The sequence below is a fragment of the Takifugu rubripes genome, chromosome 21 (genome assembly GCF_901000725.2).
Source record: "Takifugu rubripes chromosome 21, fTakRub1.2, whole genome shotgun sequence".
In the NCBI taxonomy this organism is placed as follows: domain Eukaryota; kingdom Metazoa; phylum Chordata; class Actinopteri; order Tetraodontiformes; family Tetraodontidae; genus Takifugu; species Takifugu rubripes.
This window is the reverse complement of record NC_042305.1, coordinates 10,555,033-10,582,246: the sequence shown is the minus strand read 5'-3', so window position 1 is coordinate 10,582,246 and position 27,214 is coordinate 10,555,033. Positions and strand designations below refer to the sequence as shown.

At 47.7% G+C, this 27,214-nt stretch overlaps 1 protein-coding gene across 4 annotated transcripts in view; it reads right to left on the bottom strand.

Annotated features, from left to right (window-relative positions):
* Window positions 1-27,214, bottom strand: part of fbxl17 (F-box and leucine-rich repeat protein 17) — a 129,619-nt gene that overhangs the window by 40,883 nt on the left and 61,522 nt on the right. The window contains exon 9 of one of the 4 annotated variants that reach the window (XM_011615603.2): window positions 12,749-13,144. The exons of the other annotated variants lie outside the window; for them this stretch is intronic. Within the exon in view, the coding sequence (XP_011613905.1) occupies window positions 13,135-13,144 (10 nt within the window). The 3' untranslated portion in view covers window positions 12,749-13,134. Of the gene's footprint in view, window positions 1-12,748; window positions 13,145-27,214 lie in introns of those variants that run through there. 4 annotated transcript variants of the gene reach the window in all.

Sequence of the window (27,214 nt, the reverse complement as noted above, 5' to 3'; positions counted from 1 at the left end):
TCGAGCCCCCCCGAGACTCAGCCGGCATGAATTAGTGATCTGCTCCCTCTCAATAATGTAGAGAGTCTGTGACCAAAGCTGGATGAGGCGTGCACTGTGGAGCGGAGAGAGGGAGGGATGCTGCAGCGGGTTCTGTGAGGTGGGATGGAGGGTTGGGAAACAAGGAGGAGAGGAGGATGAGGATGAGGAGGATACCCTGTGGAAGAGAGGAAGAGAAATAAGAGAGGGGAAGTAGAGAAATGATGGAGAGAAAGAAAACATTAAATTAGATCAAGAACAGTTCAAGAAAATTGAGATGAAGGAAGATAAAAGGCCAGTGAGGTGGCGGCAGCAGTGTTGCTTTTAAAAATGCAGCAAACAAACGCAGCTCAAAAACGACAGGTTGTAACAAAATAAAAGCATGAGGATGAGTTCTGAGGGACGGCCTGGTCATAGGGCTGCTGGTCCTGACGGGCCCAGCCTTATTACGGTCAGCGTGGGTTTGCTTCCCAGCAACAATGGAACCGTCTCTCCTGGATGTCTCCTCCTGTTTAATCCTTTTCCTGTCCAGTCATTTGGACACATTTTCTCATCCTCAGACACAAACATTCCATTTCAACGGAATTTCCCAAAACGCCAACTGTACATTTTGCTTCCCAGACAACAACATCCCAGTAACCCATCCATCTGATTTCCTTTAATCACTCTTTATCCTGATCATGGTCATGGGGTGCTGGAGACCATCCCAGTCGTCCCCGAGTGAGCGGCGGGGATACAGGCTGGACAGTGGAAGGACTCATATTTATAGATGCATATTTGAGGCACTAGCCGCTGTCCAAATGACTGCTCTTTATGCCATCGCTACCATATTTTCATAGCTTTAAGACAAAAAAAAACACGTATTCAGAAGAATTCTTTAAAACCATGGAAACCATATCAACCCCGGCCGGAACGCTCTGCAATTAATGAAGGTCTGCCGCCACCACCGGCTTCTAAAATGAGGCCCTGAAAGCAGATTGTTCTCTCGACGTTCATCTCTGTTTCACAGCATAAATTCCTTCCCTGCAGCACAAACCGCCAGCGGCCGTTGGCGTTCGGAGCCGCCCCCGTGACCTCCCGTCACCCTCGTCTATTGTTTTATCAACGTGTCATCTAGGCGGCAAAGTGCAATTTGTGTGAAAGGAACCTCGCCGAGGCGTGCGGCGAAAGGAACAAAGTGAGTGAGCGACGGGCGGCGCGGTTTTGTCCGTCCGTCCCTTTTTCCCGTCGTGTCCCTCAGAGGTGAAGCTAATCTTCTTTCGTGTACTCAGACAGACAGCCGGCGAGGGGAAGAATCGTCCGACAGTTGAGAGAGACCGAGGGCCGTATTTATCACAAAGGCCGCAGACAGTCTTCTGGCCAAAAAACATGTGTCGCGCTTCTCTTTAGTCAGCCAATCACAATGGAACGGAAACAAAGAGGCTTCTGGGAGAGCGGCGGTGCCCAGGTACGCTGGCCCCTCCCTGGCATGGCCCACAATTACATGGCTGTCTGCAGACACAAAGGGAGCAGGGGGAAACAGAAATGGGCGGTTTTTATAAGAAAGGGAAGGAAAAAGAGAGTAAAATCCGGCATGAAAAGGCAGAAAGAAAAGCAGTCAAAGGTCTGGGGAGAGGTGGAGAACGTGAGGAAGAGGCGGCGGCGGCCGACAAGGCCTCAGACTTCCATGGCCGTCTTAAAACTTAATGAAATGGAAGGGCGGGGCATCGGGAAGGCGGCGAAAAGGCACGAGGAGGTTTATACATCTGAGGAGGGCACGCAGGCTAAATGATTCCCGCTGTAAATTTTCTTTATATTGCTCGTAAATCCATACAGAGGCAGGGCCCCGCGTCCTCGGGCGATCCGCCGCTCCGAATTTCTTGAATCCACATGACAAGAGCGTCTTTTTTCATCAGGCGGCATCAACAAAATACATCAAAAAAGCCACTTAAGGGGGGAAAAGAAAAATAACATTTTGAACTGACGATCTCCCAAAAGAGGTCCGCTGCCAAATTTATTCGAAACCTCAAAAACTGATGTGGCTTCAGCAGGAATAACTGGATCTACGCACGGACGGAGTCAAAATAAACAAAGACAAAAGACTTTCCTTCATGCAGAGTTCGGATTTTTTACGTTTTGGTTGTTAAATGTGTAATAAAGAATAATAGAAGTAGGTGAATACAACACACAGAAGACCTCTGTGGACTGACCACAGTTCCCGGCGTCTGTTCCAGCTATCAGGGCCTGGATCCTTTCCCAGGACGGCCCGCCGGAGCTGCCGCTCTGTCCAGAATCACGCTCTCAACGCGCTCCGCCGCCGTTAATCACGTTTTGAAATTATTCAGCAAAACAGCAGGGCGCTCCAGCAGCCTGTCATCGGCCGTCACCAGAATGTGCTGAGGTGGTCAAAATGGTCAGGCATGGACGCTTCTCAGCCCAACATTCCAGCCTGGGAGAGGACGGGAGAAGAGTGGGATCACGCAGCTTCCGGAAAGGAGAAAGCTCATTTCCTGGAGGCCAGAATCGGTTTGGTTGTGCACGTTGTTAAAGGCCCAGGGACAGAGCACCACAGAAGCTTCCAAGATGTGCTGGATGTAAAAGGAATTTTTTTTAAAAGTGTATCCTTCCATGGACTAAACAAAACAACATAAACAACATGTACGCCATCCATAGCATGAGAAGGATCCCTCATCTCTGGTCGGAGGGCAGGGGGAGTCACCGCGGCAAACACCCTTTTGTGACTCTGGGCTGTAAATACATCTGATTCGGTGTAGAATAGGAAAATTCCCGTCTGACACACATTATAGTGCTATCTTTGTGAGGACTGTCATAAACAATAAATTCCCCAACCACAACCTTCAAACCACGTCTTAACCCTCAAACAGTCCTTTGACATTGAGGACCAGCCTCCCTTCCCAAAAATGTCCTCACTTAGTAGAATCTTTGGTAGGAAATACAATAAAACACACACACACACACACACACACAAAGCTCTTCAGTCCATCTCAGGAGTTCATGCTTCCTGTTTCCCCTGACAACATGCAAGTCAGACACAGGTAAATCAACCGATGGGTTGTGTAACGACCCTCCGTGAGTGCGTCTGCCACCGCGTTCAGCCCGGCGTAGCCACAACACAATAAATAACTTGGGGGGGGGGGGGGGGGGGGGGGGGGGGGGGGGGGTACCATGGCAGACGGTGATAACGCTTACAGCCTCAGGTCTGAGCTGACCCACTGGTGTTTGTGTGTGTGTGAGAGAGTGTGAGGGTGAGTGTGAGTCTGTGTCCACATAAGATGACCAGATAAATTAGAGACTGTTGCTCAGCGGTGGTTGTGAATACAGGCAGTTTTTTTTTATATCACTCAATGAAGAAAAAGAATGTAGCTGAAGACAGAGATGAGCTCAAAGGTTTCGTTTTCAACAAAAGTTGATTCTTTTAAAGTCATTTATTGTGTGTTTATTTTGTTCACCTCAATTTTGGCCATTTTAAGGTATTTTCTGGGAAAATAGTAGGAAAAAAGAGGGGGGAATAATACATTTAGACATGAGGAGGAATGTAGGGAAGCGGATTAGAGTAGTGTAAGAAGAAGTTTTAATAAAAGTCCCGGGTTTGTTGTTTTGACTTGTCTTAAGGTATTTTCGGAGGCTCTGATCCTCTCGCAGAACAAAACCTGCTCAGCTGGACTGACAGACAAGACGGTTGCTTATTAAAACAGAAGAAGAAGCGGAAGTAGAAGAAGATAATGTGGTGTCCCTTCTACAACCTGGATAAAATCTGGCCCAGGCTGAGCTCCAGCGGGGGGGGGGGGGTCCTCCACCTACCAGCAGCTCTCTTATTAACACAACGTTGTTCTGGCCGCTGAAGGAAACCAGCCGGAGCCGCCACAGCGACTTGTAGACGGAGGAGAACAATCGGGATGTTTACCGACAGACCTGACGCAGCGGCACACAGCGCCGGGCCGCGCACACCTCCGCCTCCGCCCACTCAGCTACAGCTAATTGTGTGCACTTTGATTACCGCCGTCCATTTAAAGGAGAGCTCACCAAACTCACCCTCTTCTGTCCTCTCTCTCTTTTTTCGACGTGCACATCCCCTTTGTACATGTGTGTAGAGAAAATAGAAGGCCGGTGGAGTGCGTGTGTTCCTTTGCAGGAACCTGAAGGGTGTTCATTTAGCTAATGGATATGAAGAGTAATGGAAGAGGAGGAAGAGGAGGAGGATGAGGAGGGATGAAGATAAAGTAGGGGAGGGTGGAGGAGGACAGGTGGGGACTGAAATACACCCAAACAGAGTCTGTGTAATGGTCCAACAGGTTGATGTTCCGTACTACTTTAATTACTCTAGTCTAGGGTCCTCCTACGCAGGTTCCTGCTGAAGATGAGGGAAGTCCTGCTCTGTGGTGCCACCGCTGCGCGCCGCCGGTTTACCAGAACTCACACCAGGAGCACAAACCGGATCAATGGACACACACTGATCTGAAGTACTCAGAGGAGCAGAGGCAGCAGACACTGAAGTGGGGACGGCGGCTGATCGATGGAGAATATCAGCGCCTCCGCGTTGGGATTCAGTCGGTCTTCGGTTCCTTCGCACCGCGCGGCGTTTAGCAGTGTTTTCACGTTGAAGTGAAAGCAGGCGCACAGGCACTTTCCCACCGTGTCGCACCAGAGTCCAAATCCGCCACAACAGACGGTCATTTGGCCCATTTTCATCTGGTCAGTCTGGGATTTTTGAGAGTTACACTGCGCAGACGCTCGCCGTCTTCTTTCCAGCTGCGCTAGCAGCCGTCATTGGCCAGTTGGAGCCTGATTGAAGTGTGCGCACCAGCGGCGATTGAACTCTGGGCGTGTCAGCTCGACACTGACAAATTCAATTCTGTCCGATTTCTGCTGGATGAACAGCAGGGCTCCTGCTCGACGTGGCCGGCAGAAGAACTCATTATTGATGACAGCTTCAGCGTATTTTCAATATCCACCTCAATCCGGTTTGGAGATTAAAAACATTCTTTGCTTTGCATTTCTTTGCGTTGACCAAATAGCGTCACGCTCAGCAAGTGAAGTGTGTTTAGGGTTGGCAGGAAAACGCGGCGACAATTGGTGGAAGTCACAAAGGCTTTGCAGAATTAAAATCTTAACGTAATAGAAAACGAAGACGTGACGCGTTCGCTTCACCCAGAGGAAATCTGGCGCCGCGCACTCCAGCAAATGCACGCACGGCCGCCTCCCTTTGTGATCGTCAGCACTCACAGATGCACACAGTGTTGGTCACGTGACCCCGCTGCTTTGAACTCCTTTCCACGGCCTTGATTGTCCGCCCCTTCTTTGTTGACGGAATCTTCAATATGCGACTGCAACGGTTCCAAGAAAAGCCGCTCAGCACACTGACCAATTATGGTGATGGCTACAGAGATATCACACCCACACTGCGCATTAAACAGCTAAAATATAGGTTTAATGCCACGCAGTTTCCTTTCTGGATGGAATTGCTGATTTCCCTGTGTGGGTCCCTTCCTACTCTATTCCCTGCTGTCCTCACAATATTAAAGTTTCACAATTGCAAAAATGCAACGATTAAATTCAAACCGTGAGCTCGACATATATGAGGGAAACAGAGGAAAGGGGCGACACGCTATAAAAGCTAGTAGCTAATCATATTGTTGCCTCCTGGGGGACAGGAGTAAAGGAGGATTCTAATGGGATACTGGTGGCTAAATAACCATAATGGTAATAACAGTGGGTGCATCTCTCAGAGCGCACGTTTGACTCCGGTGACATGTAGCCATTAGGTATTCATGAAAACAGATGCTTGTCTGGCTCGCGAGCTCATTGGCCCAAACACCCCAGGAAAAAGGCAGAAACCTAAATGAATTTCCCAAAGGAAAGGGCCGTTTGATCCAGCGCCAAGCTAGGGGAGGAGGTTTTCCTGCGCTGAAAGAGTGTGAGGGAGAAAGAGGCCGGGAAGAGAGGACAGAGAAGAAAGAACGGAGCGCAATTTATCTCTCCTGAAGATCCCTTTCTCAAAAAACATCAAGACTGAGCCGCATCCCCCATTACCTCCATGTCACGGCGCATCTGTTGTGTTCTATTCTTTCTGTCTTGATCAACCTTCATATCCACAGCGAAGACACTAAAATCACCTGAAATCACTGGAAAACAGGGATGTGATGTAAAAATCCAGAGGACAGGAAAACCAGTGCGGAGCATCTCTATTCTTCCCAACTACACATAGAGCAGTCGGAAGCGTATTTATCCCCTGATCGCCAAACGACCACGGCTCAGCTGGTGCTTTGGGGAGGCAGAAGAAGGCCGAGCAGAAGGACCAGCTTTAATAGAGAGTGTTGCTGATAGATGTGATTACAGCCTTTTCATGGTGCCCATCAGACTCTATAGATTCCAGATGATGACAGTCGTTGCGCCCTCTTTTCCTCCCTCTCTTTGTTTTCCTGTAATCCCAAGCTTTGCACTTGTCTATTTGATCTTCTTCTCCCGTCTTTCAGCTTTCCTGGTTCTACTTACCAGCCCTATTTTCCCCCCATTCGGAAACCTTGTTCCTCTGAGCTGTGCCCTTTTAGTAATTCCCCCCGAAATAACACCATCATCTTCTATATAGCTTCCCTCTCTATCCTCCCTATATGTGACCACCCTACAGCTAAAAATAAATAAAAATATACCCTCCTCCCTTTATGTCTCAGTCCTTCTCCTCATCCTTCACATTAATAGAACATCTTTTCCTCTGAACACATCAGCAGTAGCGTGACGACGAATGACCTGAGACACAGGCGCAGCTCCTGCTGGTCATCCACTGGTCCAACAGAAGAACTGGTGAGAGTTCCATTGTAACCCCGGAGCTCAAAGTCCCACCGATACTCCAGTGAGATCCAATATCTGCCCAAGTCCTACTCAGGCTTCTCTCATTACACACAGAGACAGAGCCACGCACGAAGCTACAGGCCTGGAATTCATATGGCTGGAAGTGTGTGTGCGTGCGTGGCTGTGATGTGGCATGCTAACAACAGCTAAGACAAAACCTCAGTAAAAGGGTGTGTAATATACCATGACACTGTACACAGTTCAAGTAGATTTATGGTCCCCATTATGCGTCCTCTGGCCGGAGACAAACCGTAGAGAATGTTAATTTCCACTACCATAAACAACCAGAATCGGCAGAGCACTGACATGTGAGCGTGCTAGCAGACACATGTGCAACATCAGAACAACTATGACGGAGAGACATGACATGCGTTTGCACTTACATGTTTGAGTTTGACCTTGGAGCCATGTTTGATAAAAAAAAAAAAAAAAAACAGGATTAAAATGCTGTTGCCAACAGGGAGATCCGGGGTCATCCGGAGTCAGCGCGCAGTGTAAGAGCTAACACACCAGCTAACACTAATACAGCTGTAATCCAATCACTTTTCAGTACCCTCAGAATGGAGCTCTGGTTCAACAGAAGCAGGACCTCAGTCAAAGGCTGCAGGGCTGAGCAGGAAAACAGCTCTAAAAGTTCCTGCGTTTAATTTCAAACAGCTACATTTTAAACAGCAAAGCTGTGTGTGTGCGCGGACGCACGTGTTCAGGCGGCACACCAAGACAGGCTGAAGGGCTGGACTTGTACAGGTCCCAGTCTGCCAGTTTAATTTGATCGCTGGACATTGATACAAATCCACACAGCGTGGGAGCTCACACCACCCGAGTGAGTGTGTGTGTGAGTGTGTGTGTGTGAGTACAGGCAGGTTCACACCACCTGTTTGTCAGCACTGCAAGCCAAGCTGCCATCCACTTCAGGAGGGTACGCTTTGATGCTCCTGTGCGTCTGCGTGCAAAATGTTCTGCACGCTGGAATGTACCTGCGGCGTGCCGTCTATTCTGCCTTCCACGGGAAGCTGTTCCTCATTAATCAATTTATGGAGCCTGGCGAGCCAAGGCCTTTTCTCCTCCCACAGACTGCGTCCTCCACAGGCTTCTTTCCTCCTCCAGCTCACATAACCCACCTTCTGGCCAGATCAGGTCATGCACGGTAACAAAAAACCCACTTTGGGAGCCGCCGGCCTGCTCCGCAAACACGCTACCATTAGCTGATTTTTCAGTTGACCTCCTGTATGTTGATACAATGTATATGATTTGAAGCTTTGTATTTATTGAAATCACAATTTCCATGCCAAGTGTTCACTCACACCATGTTTTGTTAGCTGGTCTGTATTTTGTAATGAGTGGATTTAGAACATTTACTGGCTGTTGTATTTTCCTTTTCAACGGGGACTCGATAACGTCTCAATTTATGTCGTTAGATGCGGTTTATCAACGACGGATCGAGTCGAGGAAAGGTCCGTCTATGCCGTTTAAACCATTCACCCGCGTGATCGCGCCGAGCCCCTGAAGAGGACGCGGCAAACAGGACAAAGCGGATCTTATCTTATATGACGTCCACACAACAAAAGCTTAAGGTGGCAGCCAATCAGATCGCCCATCCGCTGTCCTGTTTTGTTTTTTTTTTAAGGGGGGATGATCGCAAGAGAAGCGGCAAACGAATGAGCGCGAGATGAGAAGAGAGAAGGAATAGAGGGCAGGAGCGGTGGGCAGCCACATGGCAACTCCGGGCTATCTGATTCGTCGAGGCGGGCGGTGCAGGCAGCCAGGCAAGGAGACCAGGAAATGTAATTCAGGGAGGCTGTCGGAATATGACGTCCCTGGGAGCCATTCAATCTGCAGCCAAACCCTCGAGCGGCGCGCTGGCTGGCATGGTGGCAGCAGAGGTTAGAACTGTGAGCTCACCGCCTGTCAACCCTTCCACATCCTTTTAGGAGGGAGGGGTATGATGGAGAGGGGGCACAGGAGAAGGGGTGAGCGGCAGAAAGATGAGAATGGAGATAAATATAGTCTCGTGCCCACAATGTAGCGATAAAACGGGGCGGCTGCCAAAAATAAACAAGATTTAAAAGGAGTACGTGAGCGTCCGGGAGGAGGGGCGGGGCGCCGAGAGACGGAGGCACAATGGGACTCCGGGGGATGAATGGGAGAGAGGAGGGAGAAGGAAAGGTGGAGCGAGAGCGGCGGTAATTGACAAGACCGACTGGCGCTCATCACCGAGCTACTCTATTCAATGTGAAACCAAAATAAACCGCACCTGTTCGGCGACGCTCGCATGAGCGGCTTACAACAGGGCTGCACCAAACACATCAGACAGACTTGGAGCTCAACGATAGAATCTTTAGGAAAGGAAGCAGACGTACCAGTATACTTAAGACACCCGGACAGAGGACTCAGGTCGCCCAATTAGACGCCCCGAACATTTTACGCCGTCTAAGCACGGGCGTAAACAAAGAGCTGCACTGTGAGCTGACAGAGGAATGACATCACGGGATCCAATGGCTGAGCGGATTCACATGCTGCCATTCACCTCTACCTGCTGGTTGTCCAGGTTTACCGGGACTTTCTCAAGGGATCTTATCGGGGAAGCCGAGCCGCCGCTGGCTGCTCCTCAACAGTGGGCATGGGGGCGATGACAGCTCACTGTTGGCTACAGCGCCGAGTATCTTTTATCGGGCCCCTTCATTCATGTTCGCACATAGACGGAGAAATTCAGCGACGCATAAAACAACATGGCTCAGCCCCCCACCGATACACAGACGCACTCGTCTATGATTTCATCCCAGAGAGACTGTACGCATTCAAACAAACACAGAAGACGGTTATTGTCCGAAAGCAATTATCTGCCACTGTCCATCTCCATGGCTGCGGGAGGACAACAGGCCCTCTGTTGATGAGGCTAGCAGCATGTGAATAGGAGGTTAGACATCCTTGGCCTTTTTCATGGCTGCGGACATTCAATCTGCCATCCACACATCCCAGCGGATCTGATAACGCTAAACAAACCCCGGAGAGAGTGCGGGAGAAAAAGCCAGACGCTAATGGCTTTAGCATTGTGTGTAAATCCGCTCTTATCTGCCTGCTCTCTGTGTTAAGAGACCGGTCAAGGGCAGTGGGAAAGAATAAACTGCAAGAACCGCAACTCCGGCCGCTGGAGTTCACTTCAACGTAAACAGTTTAGGCTGAGGGTGTGACCGCAGGAAGCGAGGGCACAATCGGACATGCAAAATTCTGTAAATGGCACCGAAATCCTGATGTGGCTCAAGCGCCTACGTGCCTGAGCCGGCGTCAAACCTCACACCTTCTCCCATTAGTGTTCTCAGACAAGCTAATCATTATGCTGATTTTGCCCCGTGAGTGAGAGGTAGAAAATGAGTAAAACGGGCTGGATTATCCCCTAATCCTGCTCCGCTGCAAACAAGGAGATGGTCTTTAAACGTGTGAACTAAACGCATTAACCTTCCACACTCAGGAGAGGAGGAGAGGAGAGGAGAGGAGAGGAGAGGAGAGGAGAGGAGAGGAGAGGAGAGGAGAGGAGAGGAGAGGAGAGGAGAGGAGAGGAGAGGAGAGGAGAGGAGAGGAGAGGAAGGGAGGGGAGGGGAGGGGAGGGGAGGGGAGAGGAGAGGAGAGGAGAGGAGAGGAACGGTGCAATCTCTGGCTTGTAATCAGGATTCTAGTTTTCATACTTCCTGTATGTGGAAAGGTTCACATTCCTAAATTTTGTAGTTCAAACTAACCACAATAGTTGGTGAATTCTATTCAGAGCGGGCAGTCACCACGGCAACCACTGCCAAACTGTGAATACGAATCAGGTCATTCCATAGTCCAGACTGGAATGACCTCCAACTCAAAGACAAGAGAAGAAGATTGTTGACACACGGGAAAGACTGTTGACACAAATTGCACTGGGAATGGGAGGGGGGGGGCAATCCACTAAAGTGACACAATTCCACGTCTCCGAGGTCTCTCCAAGATGATTCCTGCACTCAAGAGTGGGAAAACGGGGTCTAGCAAAGAGAGCCCTGAGAGGGTCCGTGGAGTTGAAAGCCATCTTCAAGACAGGTTCTGAGGGTCTCTGCTGTCAAAAACTGGCAGTCAAATCGCGATGTAAGATGATCCTCCCCGGGAAAACCAGACCACCATCACAGCAGCACCCCTGTAGCCCAGATATGAGGAATTGGGCTCCTCGCTACTTCAATCACTTCAGCGTTATTTATCCAGTGTCTGTTACAGTCAAGGTTCTCTAGGCACCTCACTGAAAGCCAGGCCCTGACCTCTGGAGGCCAGCGGTGCAGGAAGAACTCCCCTGTAACAGGAAGAAACCACCAGCAGGACCAGGCTCACATTGGGAAGCTCAAGCTGACGGCCGGCTGAGTAAGAATCCGAGACATATTTAATTATGTAGTTAATGTGTGTTTCGTAGAAGTAAAAGTGAGGGGGTCAGTGTGGCAGGAGGTCAGTGATACCTACAGAATTACTGACTTTAAGCTTTCTCAAAGAAGAAGGTTTTCAACTTAATCCTAAAAGTAGAGAGGGAGTCAGTCTCCTGACCTGGGCTTCACAGCAGGGGGGCCTGATAGTTAAAGCCTTGGCCACCCAGTGTACTTTTAAAAATTCTCTTAACCACAAGTACCCCAGCACTCTATTGGGATGATCTGGTGCTATCGGCTCCTCCAGATAGGATGGAGCTTAGCCTCTAAGGACCTAGGAGCTCGGGAGAATTATTTTAAGACCTATTCTGGGTTTTCTGGGCAGCCAATGAAGAGAAGCCAGCAGCAAATGTGATTTCTCATCCAAAGTTCAGTCAGAACTAAAGTCGCAGCATTTGGGATCTGCCGGGCTCTTTTTCAAGGACTCATTCGGACATCCTGACAACAAGATTTGACATTAACACAAACCTAAAACCTGCAGCCGGCAGCTCCCAGACAGGATCTGGACATGGAGGCTCCCCGCTGAGCTGGGAAATCCACCTGACTGCGCCCGAGCTGAGCTACAAACACGGACACTCACGTGCGCGGCACATGAAGGGGGGCTGGAGCTCCAAGTAATGAGTTTGCAGATGCAAGTGTGGATCCCAGAGATGCGGTCCTTGTTTCCAAAGGTGGAATAAAACCTGCTGCTGCTGCCAGCACGCTCATGTCCACGCCGCTTGTCATTGAGATAAAAGACAACTAGAGGGGGGCGTGATGGAGGGGGGGTCATCCTGTGAGTGCACGGTGGACTGCATCTTTTCCCTTTTGGTTTTCTGAAAGATCATAAGATACAGATGCATCGAGGGATTTTTAGATGGAGAAAAGGTGAGAAGAACCCACTCTTACTCTTAAAACCTGCTACCTTTAGCTTTGTCTGCCACTCTAATAAAGCTCCCGCAGCTATATTAAATTTTAGCCTTCCAGCTTGACACCCGACCATCTAGGAATCTGCTCAGATCCTCTCTCATCTGTCCATCGCTGCTTGTTGCCTCCAAGATTGATCATCCAGGCATTACCTCACAGTCTGATCCAGATAAAACTGGCTCCACTTCATTTGCCATGACGTCATCATCAAGCCTCGGGGGAAACGTGTCCAAAATCAGAAAAAGGAAAATCGTTCCGTCTCTGCATTATCCGTAACCTAATGCAGATAAAGAAATGAAGCGTCTCGCATCTTCCTCCATTTGCTGACTTGATCTGATACAACGCTCCGACAGAAAAGACTCTCCTTTGGGTAGAACCAACTGATCGGCCACAAATATGCACAATGTCGTTCCCAGAAAACTAATTTTGCTGTGAAAATGGGGTGTTAAAGTTATTGAGGCTCCTTTTAGATTTTAATAAACTAATGCCGAGGCCGTGGGGCTTATTTCAATTTCTTGAGGCTTTGTCCAAATGTCTTTTATATTATGGTGCCACTGGGCTGTGAACGAGACAATGTTTCATTTTATTACATCCTGGTATCTTTGCTGTTTGCTCTCCAAACAACGTGAAGCACATACGGAGAAGAAGCAGAAGTCCTGCTGTCTGTCCACAACAAGAGAAATAAATCTACCGATGCTTTGGCAATTCCACATGTGGATCTCTATCTCTGCTCCTGTCATTAAACCAAGAAAAACATGAGTAAATGTGTAATAAATGTTGCAATAAATACCGCAGACGCTAATGATGATAATGATACAGTGCACTTTATGTACGGGCTGTCTCGGTTGATTGCAATCATTGCTAATTGCACGTTTTGATTAAGAGCAGTTGCATTTCCGACTTGTCTTCGTCCAACACACTTTGTGGAATTCCTCCGTCACATGGAACTTTTGGACAACATGGAATTAGGAGAAAAGACAGACACAGAAAGTTTATAGCAAATCAGCACCAACAGAGTGATTGGCAAGTAGGGGTGTGTGTGTGTGTGTGTGTGTGTGTGTGTGTGTGTGGGTAGGAGGGTGGGTGGCAGGAGCAGCCCAGAGTTTAATGTCAGGAAGAGTGTTTCTTCCTGACATAAATCCACATGACTTCCAAAGGTTTGTGTGTTTGAAGAGCAAGTTTTTGGGTTTACTTTTATTGCCTCCCATCATTTCCTTTTGCCTGCTTTGATGCTGTTGTTTGCTTCCTCAGCAGATGAATTTTGACTTATTGAGACAAGCCTATTTCATTTATTTAACTTTTATGAGTCGCATGCGCGCGCGCTTACACACACACAGACACACAGACACACACCCAGGAAAGGGGGGGATCATCCAAAGCAGTTCAGAGAAGATTAAAAGAACTACTATTTTATTTTGTTTTAATAGTTTCTTCAGAGAAAAACATTTTCAGTGTGACAGACTGAAAATGTGTTTTTCAGTCTGCATTTTTCACATTTGTTTAATTTTATGTCTTTAATTTTGAAAATGGACATTGATTTTTCTTTTGTATTTATGGTTCAAGTGTTCTAATGGCATCAGTGCAAATCAAATGTTCTGATTTCCAAGGTTGTCTGGAGGAATAAAAATGTACTCGGCTGCAGAATGCGTCGCGCGGTTGATGGCTGAAATTAAGCACTAAGCAATCAAAAAGTAGGGAAAAGTTTGAAAATGTGCAACATTTGGAAACATTCTACTCACAAAAAGAAGATAAAATGAAGACAGGCAGATTAAAATGGAGGTGGAGGAGCAGCCTGGAGGCAGAAAGAAGCGGAGCTGGTCCAGACAAGCGCATCTGTGTTAGCTTAAGTCTGTCTGGACAGAACCCTAAAATGACACATGTGCACCGGGATGTGCTGGGTTTCAAAATAATCGGACGGGAGACTCCTGCGTGTCACATAACTGTTGCCACGGAAACTTGAGAGCAAACATGACTGGAGTCACGTCGAGGCAGGGCAACAGACGGCAGCTTGGATTCTGCTCCGTGTGACTCAAGTGGCTTCTCCAAAGACTCCAAAACGTGTCACGATCGCCCCGAGGAACGCCGTGGGATGCGCCGCGCATCGGCAGTAATGGAAAACAGATTTCTCAAGTTTCTCCGACATCACGTGTCTAATTGTCGGCCCTCCGGTTCATTGGCGATTCCGTTTTTCCCCAAACTTTCCATGAGCAGCAAAAGTCTCACACTGGTACAGTCTTTCTGTCAAGCAGCAGCTTTTACGAGCGCTGGCAGTGGACACGAATATGGCTGAATGGACGGAACAGAGCAATAAAAAGTCGCCACTTGCCAACCCCGGGCATGATGGAACCAGCTGAGTGGGCTAGATGCAGAAATATCGCCTCCCAGTTCAGAAACTGAAGCTGTTGACGGGCTTCCAGCTGGATTTTACGACTGTGAAATAATACTCCGAACGCTACACGGGCATACTTTAATAATGATGCAAGCGCTTGTCGTGACTTTTACTGCGTGTTCTGCGCGCTAAATGTTTGGACTTTAATGCCTCTTTAAGTTACCAGCCCTTAAAAGAAACTATTTTCCATGTGTGTTTCATTGTAAACCGCAGCAAATACTCTTTAATAGGTCACTGGAGCGAGACTTCATAATCTATCTAATAAACATAGACATCCTTTTTACGGGGTATAATGACCTCAGCACACAAGTTGCTGTGTTTTAGTTCAGGCTGAAGTCAGATAAGATCAGAACAAACGGACTACAACACGACTGGAAATCATTGTCGACCCAGGGAAAAATATTTGTTTCCCATGAGCCATCGTGGCTCCTGACTGCACCCGTCGGAAAGGAGGGGTGTTTGCAAAACCTTCTCCCACCACTAGGCGGTGCTGCAACGCACACACGTTATATTAACATTACGTTCTGGTGGCTTTGGGTAGCAAAAGCTGAAATCAAGCGCTTGCCTGGTGACAACAGTTAGATGACATTTACTGGTGAATACCACTCGTTTAGAAGCTCGCGACTCCGTCATTCAGTCGTCCTTTGAGGGGAAGTCGGGTTCGGTGTCGGAAGTCGGGTTCGGGTTCAGTTCGGTGACTGACTCCACATGTACAGCATGTTCGCTAACTGAGAGTCAAAAGTAATTCCATTTTGAAACTAACTTGCTGCACACAGCTGTAATTTAATTACACACACACACACGCACACACACACACAGCCAGAAGCTATTTCACCATACTGCTGAATACCATTAATTCTTGTGCCACATCTCCTTAGGAGGGGAACCGGTGACAGAGACAACCTCAGTCGGACAAAAAAGAAAAAGCCTCTCTCTCCTTCCACATCACCACTTCTCTCCTCCAGCATCCCTCCACTCCCATCCATATTCAGCAGATCATCCAGGCATGTGCAATAAGGAGAGGGAGCGGATTGGAAGGTGGGGACGGGGAGGAGGGCCGGATGGTGTGGCTGATTGTAAATTCAGCACTGGCTCTTCTTGTTGCGCAGGAATGACCCATCATTTCACACTGGGCCAAATGGCAGGAATTCATAAATATAAATAACGGCAGCAAATTCCTCTTTTTCCCGAAGCTGTACCGAGCCACAGACGGAGCCGCATTAGAATAAAGATGCCTTCTTCCTCTCCGTCTATCTCATTATTGCCTAGTAAATATGCCTTTTAGCCTTATCAACCTCCTTTTGGTGCTCCTTCTTACTCACTTTCTGTCATAACTACCATTTGATTGGCCTTTTATGTAAAACGTAAGAGTGGTGTGCTATGCAACATCTCTGTTTCAACTCATCACATTTCAAACTGCGATTCCTTTCCTGCTTCCTGTACTTTATTTTTTTTTTTTGCCAGTTTTGACTTGAAACAATGATCTCCTGGACGAGCCAAACGACTTGCAGGGCTCAACTGTGAGGGTGCGAGGATGGATGGAGTGTGGGCAGAGACCGGCCTGGCCTGCAGACAGTTGGAATCCATTCCAGCTTGGCTCTGCTACTGCCCGACCAACACAACCATTTGGCTCCGGCGTGCTTCCAAATGCCCTATCTGTAGCACCTTGATTGCTCAATTTAATGTTTTTCTTTCCTCTTGGCGCCACACGCACGCACACACAGGCACAGAAAATTCTAATGTGGCTGCAAAGAGAGACCATAAGCGTCAGAGCAAGGGCAGATAAAACGTATTAGTCAAACTGCCACCTCTCCACGCCACCAACGCTAATGGTCGCCTCGGCAGGCGGAGATAAATACGGCCAATCAGAGGCAATCATCATGCGTGCTGAAGAGGCAAGTGAAATAATGACAAGGAAGGAAAAAAGTGATGAGACGCTCTCATCCCTGACAGTCACTTTGCAAGAGTGAAAAAATAAAAGTGGGCTTCATAGCACATCAGGTAGCAGTAAACGACACCCACGGCCTCCGACGGCTTGTTCACGTGTCTGTGAGTCTTTTGTCGGCTCTCCGGCTCGTTTTGTCACTTTTCTGCAATATAAACTGAACCCGGGGCTTCAAACTAATCCAGAAAAGTGTTTCGCCGCCTCCCTGAAAGGAAGTTCCTGTGAGCTGAATATGTCGGCATACGACTTAAACAAAAAAGAATGCCGTTCTTTAAAAAGTAAAAGTAAGTACCGTCAGGAGAACCGTTATTCAGAGGATCTGATTCATGTTTTCCTGTAAGATAAAGTCCCAACAAGACAATGACATTGCTGCATGGAGACTAAAGCAGCTCTATGTCTTGATGCTCTCCAGCTCTGAGACTTCAAAACAACATTTGTGTTCTGTTCAGACAGACTGAAGCACCTCAGACGCCGTTTGGACCAGAAAAAGATATCCAAAAACAGAACGAGCTAGCTGCACAAGGTCACAGATCAGGTCAATGTCAATCTCCTCGACGTCCCACATTTAGGAGTTCGCATTTATATACACCAACATTTTGAACACAAACTGCTTTGATTTTACTCCATTTTTGCCCGTCAACCACGTGTAAAGCCAGCTGCTGGCTAAGCCATTAGCACCAGAGTATAGATTCATTCTGATATGAAAGGGGCCTTTTTTAGCACAGCATGTCTTCCATTTCAGGTGCTCTCCACAGGGCTAAACCCGATTTTGAGTGAACGTGAAAAGGAAAAAATGGAGCATACGTGAAAAGAAAAATGCACTTAAGCGGACCTGATCACAGCTGCCGCACTTTGGGCCAAATGAGAAATGAATGAGGACTAACTGGGAGCGTATGCGGGAGCATGGATGTGCTCCGAGGAGAGCAAATCTAATAGATGCATTAGTGATGAACACATTCTGCTCCCATTTTTAGATCTTCAAGAAGGTCTCTCTTCAAAGAATAATGGTTCTGAAAAACCTAGAAGTGAAGAAAGGTCTTACCTCGCCGAACAAGGCTCACCGACTGTCTAATACTTCAGCTGACAGCGGTGACGGATCTTAACTCCCTGAGCCACATGTGACCTTTTTCATTTTCTTAAAGGTTTGCTCTTGTTCTTGATCATTGCTGCACGGGCTTTTTTATGGGAAATGAGCCCGGTGCTACATATCAAGCAAAGGTCAATGTGTGTCACTATTTCTGCATGGAAAATGGAATCATGTCAGAGAAAGGTCAGCGTGAGGCGCTCCGGCAATCATGCGACATCATGAAGCACGGCCGCCACCCTCAGAGCTCTGGCCGGCCCGACCGCGCCAGCTCTTCTGGGTCAGGACCACCAGAAGATGAACAGCGAGCCTTCAATCCCAGCTCACACACCCGAGTGCATCACCTATTAGAGCTCATTCGGGAGATCAATAGTGGCGATCGCTGGAGCGCACGTGAAACATTTTCACAAATAAGAATCTATCGGACAGCCTGGCAAGTTAAAATTGACTGGGTTCAATTTACGTGACAGACGAGGTTTCCCAGTCATTACCAAGATAATAGAACGTTGCTCTGCGCTGCAACTCCCAAACCATCAAGTGATTTTTTTTTTTTTTATAGGTTGGGGCGTCATATTAAGAACAAGGAGGATTTAATCTACGCTGACGACTCACCGCTGTTTAGCTGCTGGTACATGTGGTTTCATGAATAGTCATCATGTAGGTGTAACCACCGTTGATGCTCTGCACAATCACATTAGAGCTGAGGGTTATGAGGCCATCTTTCAGTGTTAAGCACACCCAGTGACGTTAACGCCATTTCCTAACCCTGTTTCCCAGTTAGTTATGCTCACATATCACCATCCTCCTCTTCGCGAGGATAAACTGAATTAGGAAGGTTGTCATTACCACTGATCATACCAGTCAGGGGGCGGTCCGCGACAACTGGGAGCTCTGGAGCCTCAGACATTGATTCTTCTTAAAGGTAACAAGATTTTGTGGTTTAGTGAAAAAAGTCCAATCACAAACTGATCAGTTTAGAGCTTCCTTAAATACTCAAGAAGCCCTAAAAGTAGGCTGAAACTAGTTATGCCATTTAGAAACTGCTGCACATTCAGTTTGATCCAGAATAAACAGGCCGTAACTTAAAACCGATGGGGGTAAAAAGAGGAAACACAAATAAAGGCTTATTTGATTCTTTTTTTATTAGATTACTTTCAGTCATTTTGCACTCCAACGCAGCTGTAGAAACATATTTTAATGGTGTGTGGTATTTTCCAAATTCAATAAAGCACAACATACCAGAGCCGTTGGAAAGTTTTTTAAGTGGAGAGCAACACACTGCCAAGCAATCAGATTACCTTGAAGGAGAGTGGTTGGTTTGGGGATGGGGGGGTTCTATGAGAGCCAAGGTTCCACTGCCGACACCTGAGTGGCTTTTACGGAGCCAACACAAACCGCTCGACTTTGAAAATCGCTGGAGATTTCACAACGCTGGCCCATGTTAGACTTTTGTACAGGTTAAAAAGAAACACGTCGGCACAGGCGACATTCACTCGTGATCAGCCTGTTTTCTGACTTCCCAACAGAATTCGTGCGAGAGGTGTCGAAGAGGTCGCACTTTTAACCCCATCTGCTGGTTGTTTTTAATCGGTCGATGCCGGTTACTTTCCAAAGCGTGACGGAGCCGATGGGTGAAAAATTAACCCAAGTGTGCCAATGAAGTTTCTTCAGTCTGCAAAATACTGCAGGTAAAAGGAAGGAGACGTGCCAGGAACACCGAAATAACACTCAACTTGCCAGCCAGTCGAGTCGGGGAAATATTAATTCAATCAGTTAAAAGATGTGCGTGATCCATCCATCCTTCAGAAGGCTGTAATGTAAAATCAATGAGGAATTTAGCTGTGATCCTGGACTCTTTCTCTCCCTGCATGTTCCCGTCCTCTCCATCACTTCATCAAGTTCCTGACGACGATGGAGGGGAGCGACAGCCGGATCGTTGGCTGTCACGCAGAACGATGTCGATCTCACTCCACTCAGACAATAGTGACAGCATAACAATGAACGTCTCAATGTTCAAACACCGGGCGGCCATCGTCCACACACAGACACACAGTCGCAACAAGGTGATGGGGAGCGATAAGATAAGGCAAACATCCCACAGCGAGTGGTTAAACACAAACAGAAATATTCTGTTCCACAGACAGATTATTTCTTGGTAAGAGACGTGATGTCGATGCTCATTTCTGTCACATCGCAAAACGAAAAGTAGCTCTGAAAGTGTGCCACAACCTGCCACTATATTCTGCTCAGTTCCATTCAAAAAGACTTTAGTTTGTCCCCGGGGGCAAGTGGAGGCAGGTACGAGCAGTATTGGATAGAAATACAATATAATAAAATGAAAAAAGAGAAAAATATGTGCACAAAAAAAACCCAAAATCCAATTAGCACCCCTTTATAAAACTTACAAAAGACCAATGACAAGTGCAGTGTAAGTTTCAGTAGTGAACATCAGTACTGGAGTGACAAGACATTACCAGTAGGGTCTATAAGATCAACCAGATCAGCACTTTGCAGCAGTTAGAGTCATTCATGTGTAATTACAACATTACGATGACGAGTCTTTTAAAATGAGCTCTGAAAACAGACCTTAAACACAATTAGACTTCAGCTGTGATGCTGAAAGTTTCAGGACAAAGTTTCTGTTGTTCTAATCCGATCTGTGTCAGCAGAGGTTCTCACACAGGTGTTTTGTTCTGCGTTCCCAGAGTTTACAGCTGGACGGGGGTCCGGTAAAACCCTTCCACCAGCTCAGCTTCTTCAATAATAGATGCCCGTAAGAGGCTGTGGATCTCCAGCTAGGGGGCTGTGAGCCAGCGGATGAGATGGCTTGTGGAGGGTTATTCATAGATTGAGTGCACACGCGCACACGCGCACACCTACACACACAGGCCATTAATGCATGTACGCACTCCCCATTCCACCCTTGCAATCCTCTCCTCTCTTCTCCCAGCTGCCCTATTAAACTGAAGAATCTCGGGAAGTGAAATGAAACTAGTAAATCTCAACCGCTTTTATGATTGACTTGATATGATTTGTATTATAATTTGGACCCGCTGCTCTTTTTCTGCCTCCTGCTGCCTTCCAGCAGCAGGCTGCACATCCCCTGTTCTCTTCCTCCATTATTTAGATTGGCTCTCCGGTGAGACGGACCACCGGGTCTTCGCAGCACGTACCTATGTCTATATGTATATGCACAAAGGCCTGCATGCAAATAAACATCCACATACGTGATAAGCTCCCAGTTCCTGGCCGAGCAAGTGTGTGGGCTTCAGGATAGACAGCGTGGACACTTCTGAAGCGTTCGGGGAGGGGAGGGCGCAGGGGATCTGACAATCCAATCGGACTCCTCCCGGGGACAACGGGTTGAGCTCATAAATGAATGTATGAGAAATCCTGGAGAGATAACCAATGGGCACAAGGACCTCAGAGCGATGGAGGGAATCATTATATTGACTAAGTGATGGACTGACAGACTTGCGGGGAGACAGTTTAAATGCATTCTTTGAAATGCAGCCGGTTTGAACTTGAAAGTCTCGAGGCCTTTGACCGTCAGAGCCTCAACAGACGGAGGGGGACAAAAGGCGGGAGTGAGTAGCTTATTCGACTATCGGCCCTTTAACCTTCTGTGGTTTCATCAAACGAAATTAGAACTGCATCTCTGACTTCCCCTCTGTTTGGCTCATGTGCCCGTGGGCAACACTTTCCTCTTTTCTCTGTGAGTTCTCTGTTGAAAAAGAGGAGCTGAGTCGTAACCAATCAGAGCCTTTATGCTTCATACTCGGATCAGGACCTAAGCAATTCCTACATCTCCACTCTAAAACGGCTTTCATGCCCTGACCTGATGTCAATGAAAAGTTAAAGCTGGTCTCATCATCGCGGTTCACCCTCAGCGGGGTTCTGAACTGCACTAGATACTGCGGAAGCCTTGTCACTCTCATCATGTGTTTGCATCCATCTGCCGCAGCGGCATGTCTCTTGCCATCGCCCCCCCCTGTCCGTCTGCTTCATTTCCAGCCCCCCGTGCAGTCAAAATGATTCAGAAAAGGAAGCCTGAGACGGGCCTGCAGCCTCATCTGTCACAAAAGCCACACGACTCACAGAAACCCAGGTGCAGATCCCTGCCGGGCCCCCCGACCACATGAACAGGCGTGCAGTTTGACCGAGTTTGATTGGTATAAATTTGCATATCTGCAAACCAGGGGCTCTGAAAATTCTAAAAAAGAAATCTAGCTGGAAGAAAAAAAAAGACCCCAAATAGTGGAGCAACTAAGATCAGATAAAAACAACTCAAACCCACTTTGGTTATGGGGAGAAGTTTCCTTTGGCCCAACTTAGTGTACCCGTCATATACGTCCCACTAACGCATGTCCTTATCAGTTGAACTGTTCCCCACAAAAAAACAGAAATAGCCAGACTGTGGTCAGGACAACGGCATCAACCTCTCGCTGACTGTTTTATGAGGGTGGAAGAAGGACCATTCTTTAATCTTGCGGTGGCACGGCCCAAAGAAACGGACTTAAAATACACACACACCTCCACAGACGACGTAAATATGCAAAGACACACATCAGGGCTGAGCCCGCTGATGACGGAGGACCTGAGGTTTACAAGTTGAGCCGGCATTTCTGGAGAGAACGTACGATCGTTGGTGGAAACACACACCAAAGCGGTGTTTTAGTGCGGTGACTGAGGTTGTTAGGGTTGGAATGCGAACAGAGAGCAAACACACATCACACGCTCCCTTTTTTTCCCCCTTTTTTTTCCCACAAACTTGCAGAAAATCATCAGATTATAACGGCAGAAAGTAGATTAGAAAAAAATCAGTTCTCACGCACACACACTCTATGAGAAAAGCAGCGGATGTGAGACCCGGACAAAAGGATTTGTCTGGGTGAATGGCATTAAATGTGATTTGGCGTCGCTAAATAATTTCTGTTTATACTGTGTTGACTGAAAATCTGGAATACAATGACAGAAATATGTTTCAAGTTAGTTTTGGAACTGCGATGAAAAGTAAACTCCCCGAGATGCACAAACAAGCTGACATTGCTGTCGCGGCCTTGTGAAGGTGGGATTTTAACTTCACTGTGCTGGTTTCGTCTATCTAAAATGGGAAAATAATCCGTTTGCATGAGGACAATGCAGTTCCTTCACGAGCACGTGCTAAATAAAGCTAGCTTTTGCCCTCCCGTGCTCCGACGGTGCACTGCAGTGACCTTGATTTGCATAAATTATGAAAGAAAACACCCAAATTTGTGCACTGGAATCACTTTCAATATGGATTCCCCCCTAGGATTGATGGGATTGAAGCAACATGAATGGGATCCTGCCACAGGGGAGGAGGGAAGGATGACATAAAGAGACTCGGAGCAGACAGTAGGAGACCTTATTCTTCGCCTCTGCGTCATCATCCCTCCTCCTCTGATCTCCCAGGGGAGCTGACTAAAAGACAGACGGGGGTATATGGGGTCTTTATTCCCTTCATCTCCTGATAATCCCATCTTTTTATGTTGGATGTTCCTTTCTGTGCTCTCTGAACAAATCTTGTGTCCCCGCCTCGTTAATCGCATCACTTCCTACGGTGTAATGCACTCTGGGTAACTGGACCTCACTGGTACCAGCACACTACTCTGGTGCCAGCTGGCACTCCTCTCCTGTCCAAGATGTTGAAAAAGGAATAAATAACATCTTTAAAACACACAGGAAGAGATTTTCAAAAGAAAATGTCGGAATTTTCTCTGTGGAAAGCGTTTAAAAGTCACCCAACCCAGGAAGCAAATGTTAATTTCTGTGTGTCCTACTTTAACAAACGAAAGGGTGGGGGGGAGGGGGGCCTAAATGATGAATACTAAAACTGTGTGAGTTGGTGGCATCAAGGAGCTAATAAAAATCTTCATGTGGCGCCAAGAAAACATTAAATCAGGGTGAGATGTTTCCCAGGCAGGAAGGAGGGGAGAATAGAGAAGAAGGAACACATAAAACTTTAATTCAGGGGATACATAAAAGAGAAACGAAGAGGTAAAAGTTCCTCTCCGAACAGTTGCAACAAAACGTTCCTTTTAAATTAAATTGTACTGTGTTGCTGCAAACTTTCTGTTGTATAAAAGAATTTAAAGTCTTAATGTGCTGGAATGAATAAGAAAGGAGAGAAGAGAAGAGGAGAGGAGAGGAGAGGAGAGGAGAGGAGAGGAGAGGAGAGGAGAGGAGAGGAGAGGAGAGGAGAGGAGAGGAGAGGAGAGGAGAGGAGAGGAGAGTGAGGAGAGGAGAGGAGAGGAGAGGAGAGGAGAGGAGAGGAGAGGAGAGGAGAGGAGAGGAGAGGAGAGGAGAGGAGAGGGGAGGGAAGGGGAGATTTGACCAGATGCAGAGAACTCAAACATCTCATTAAAGAGGTTCAGAGAGTTCAGACAATCAATGTTTTGGTTTAAAAAGAAGAAATCCGAAGGGACCTGATTAAATCAAAAACCCCTCGCAAAAGGAGAAAAAACTATTCGTGAATGTTGGGAAAGAGATTCAAGATGCCAAAACTGTAAACAAAACGTCCTGTGGTGACAGGTGGGTGTGAGGTAGGGGTGGAAACACAAACAGGCTGAAACACCCCCGCACAACCAGGAGGATGCAGGCGTACACACGCACACACACCTACACACTGATGCAAACACACAACACCTCTCTGTTGCTTCCAAAACAAAGGTATTAATCATCATTACACGCATACACACAAGTGCAGCGCACTGGTGGGCCGGTTGGGGGGGGGGGGGGTTGTTGCACCTGCGGGACTCGTCAAAGAGCCGCACTGAACCCTCGGCGCAGCCTTTACTGCTGCTGGCATGGCAACCAAGGTCAAGTGGTCTAAAGCTGTGTGTGCACGTGCGCTATGCTCCCACAACACCCGCACGTTTGGGGGGGGGGGGGGGGATGGCGAAGCTCATGACGAACAGCCACGGTTAAAACTTGGACAAACAGTTCTTGATCCCACTAAGAGATGCAGCGGCAGATCGGAGCAGCACTTCCTGTGTAGCCGTGGCTCATATTTTAGTTATGAACGGCCTTCTGTTCAACAAACTGAGGCCGTTGTAGCGACGCACATCACGATTTAATCTTTATCTAAGCGCCCGCGTTGGAATTGCCAAAGCAAGCAATCTCCTTGTGACCTCCAGTCTGATGGCCAGGGTCTCCCCCCCCCCACTCCCATTCCCATCCTCCATTCCCGGTTCTCCGTGTCAGCATAAAGCTCCCTCTGATGTGTTAATTACATGCACTGGAGACAAATTCAACCTTTTCAGTGTAATCATCCCTTTGGCTCCAATAGATTCACACACCCCGGGCTCAATCACCTGCACACACACTCTCAGCCGCCTCAGTGAAATAGCCCACTACCAGAGGTTAATCACAGAGTTAAAGGAGCTGTATCCAGGGATACGATAATCGTTCCATTCTCTCCGGTCGCTCTCACCGTCTCCTCCGAGGTCTGTAAAGGCCTTGGGTCCAGCCGAGGAGCTACCCCATCGGTGGTGATACAGCTTCACAGCGGCTGCATTTTACCTGGTTCACACACACATTTCGGAACGCCGAGAGGAGGATGGGCGGCGACCATTTCTGTGATTGAGGGAAAAAAAAAAAAAAAACGGAAGCGGCCGAAAATATAATAGAGGCGAATAAGTATCACATTACCCGCTGATTTTTCTCCCACATCGTGGGGCAATTTGGAGTCTACACGTGATGGGAAAAAAGGAAAAGCGAGGGGGGGCAAGTAGGTAGAGGAAGAAACGATTGGTGCTCAGAAGAGCCTCAAGGCAGAGTTACGACTCGGCATCGAACTGACACAGTTATGGCCACTCGCTCGCTCGCATTTCTGTTTTCTGCCCTGCTGTTTCAGACCAGTTTCATGGAAAACTAATATCTAATATAATATAATCTCTCCGCTTCAGCCAGGGCTTCAGGGTCAATTTGGCCAAATGCGAACTGAAAGATCAACACCGCTGGTAAAAGCAGCTTGGATAGAAATTTAGATTCAAATAAAAGGAAGAAAGGGGCGGAAAGGCGAGCGGGTCGAAAGGGATAGAGCGACAAGTACCGATCGTCTCTCGTGACACGGACAAAATTAGCCTTCCGCTCGCATTACCTCACGCTAAAAGTGATTGGATTCACAGCTCGTACGCTGCGAGGCAAATGCGCGCGTTCATACATCAACATGCAACCTCTGAAAAATGCAACCAGCCGCGGAGACACACAAAGGTACACACCTCTCATCAATTAGAGCCAGTCAGCCATCGGTAAAAGCCGGCTCCCAGCTATTAGTAGAGACAGCCTGTTACAGATTGTGGCTGCATTTCTGCCTTAACTCAACCTTTGCTTTTTTATATCCTGTCTTTTTAAGTGAGGGAGGCAGAAAAATTAATAACTGGGATCATTCCAATAAAGCCATTAGCATGTGTTCATTGTTCATCTCTCCGCCTTTGCCTTTCCATGCACTTTCCTTCGTCTCCCTCCTCCCTCCCGTGATGGATGAACTTGCTTGAGAGCAGCTGTGATGCGGGCAAAGCACTTCAAATTGAAAATAAAACAGGCCTGCCACAACAAAGTCAGCCGGGGCTGTGAAAAACAACAACAGCACATCGCCGCTAAAGCCATTCTGTGCCCTAAATCTCTGGAAGTGGCCGTAATTAATCAGCTCTTCGGTGAATTTCCCATTTCCTTCCTGTAACGGCGGCTTCGGCAGCGGCTCGAAAGGATGAACAGTTTTAGCTACAGGACAAAATGAGCGTTCAGAGGGCCAAACGGGGACTGAGCAGGCGTATGTATGGGCGAGCATGGGGTCACCTTTGACCCCGTGTTGCCGGCTGAGGCTGCACAAACACCACTGGCAAATACAAACACTGATTTATTTTTTCCTTTCTTTGGACTTTAAAAATATATTACTTATATAGAGTAGATAAAAAAAACCACTTATCCTAGCACTGCGCCTGTGTTGTCCAGACGGTCTGATTTGATACTTCATTTCTCCCTCTACCCCGAGGACCCTCTGTGACAGCGACAGTGCCGTAATAGCTCGGTGTGGTCTGGCTTTTAGCTGTAAATTGATGTCAGTGACATCCTTGTGAGTTTGCATTAAAGCCGTGGGAAGGACAGAAGAGCAGAAGATTAGCTGGTGAGTTGGAATGCAGAGCCAGCCGGTCGCCCGCGTGGTCCAAACGCCGTCCTAACACGCAAACCGGCGCTAACTTTCACACCTCCATTCTAATTTTGAATGGATGCAACTGTAATGCTAACAATGGCTCCGCAGGGATCAATAAAGTATTTATTACCAGTGATGACATGTTTAAGAAGATGTCAGAGAAGTTGTTACGGTGAGGGTTCCGCTGTTCTTCTACCGCCATGATGTCTGCTTGATTAACCACCATCATACGTGCACTATTGCAGTCAAACCATGATGGTAGCTAATCATCCAACGCTTCAAAACATACTTAAACTCCAAAAGGATTCCTTGGAGAAGATGTGAGGACAGAAGGGGTGGAGCACTGCTGCATGAGAACAGCTCGGACGCCTCCGGGAACAATTTTGAACATGCAGGCCCTACTTTTCAAAGAGTTTGTGGAGCT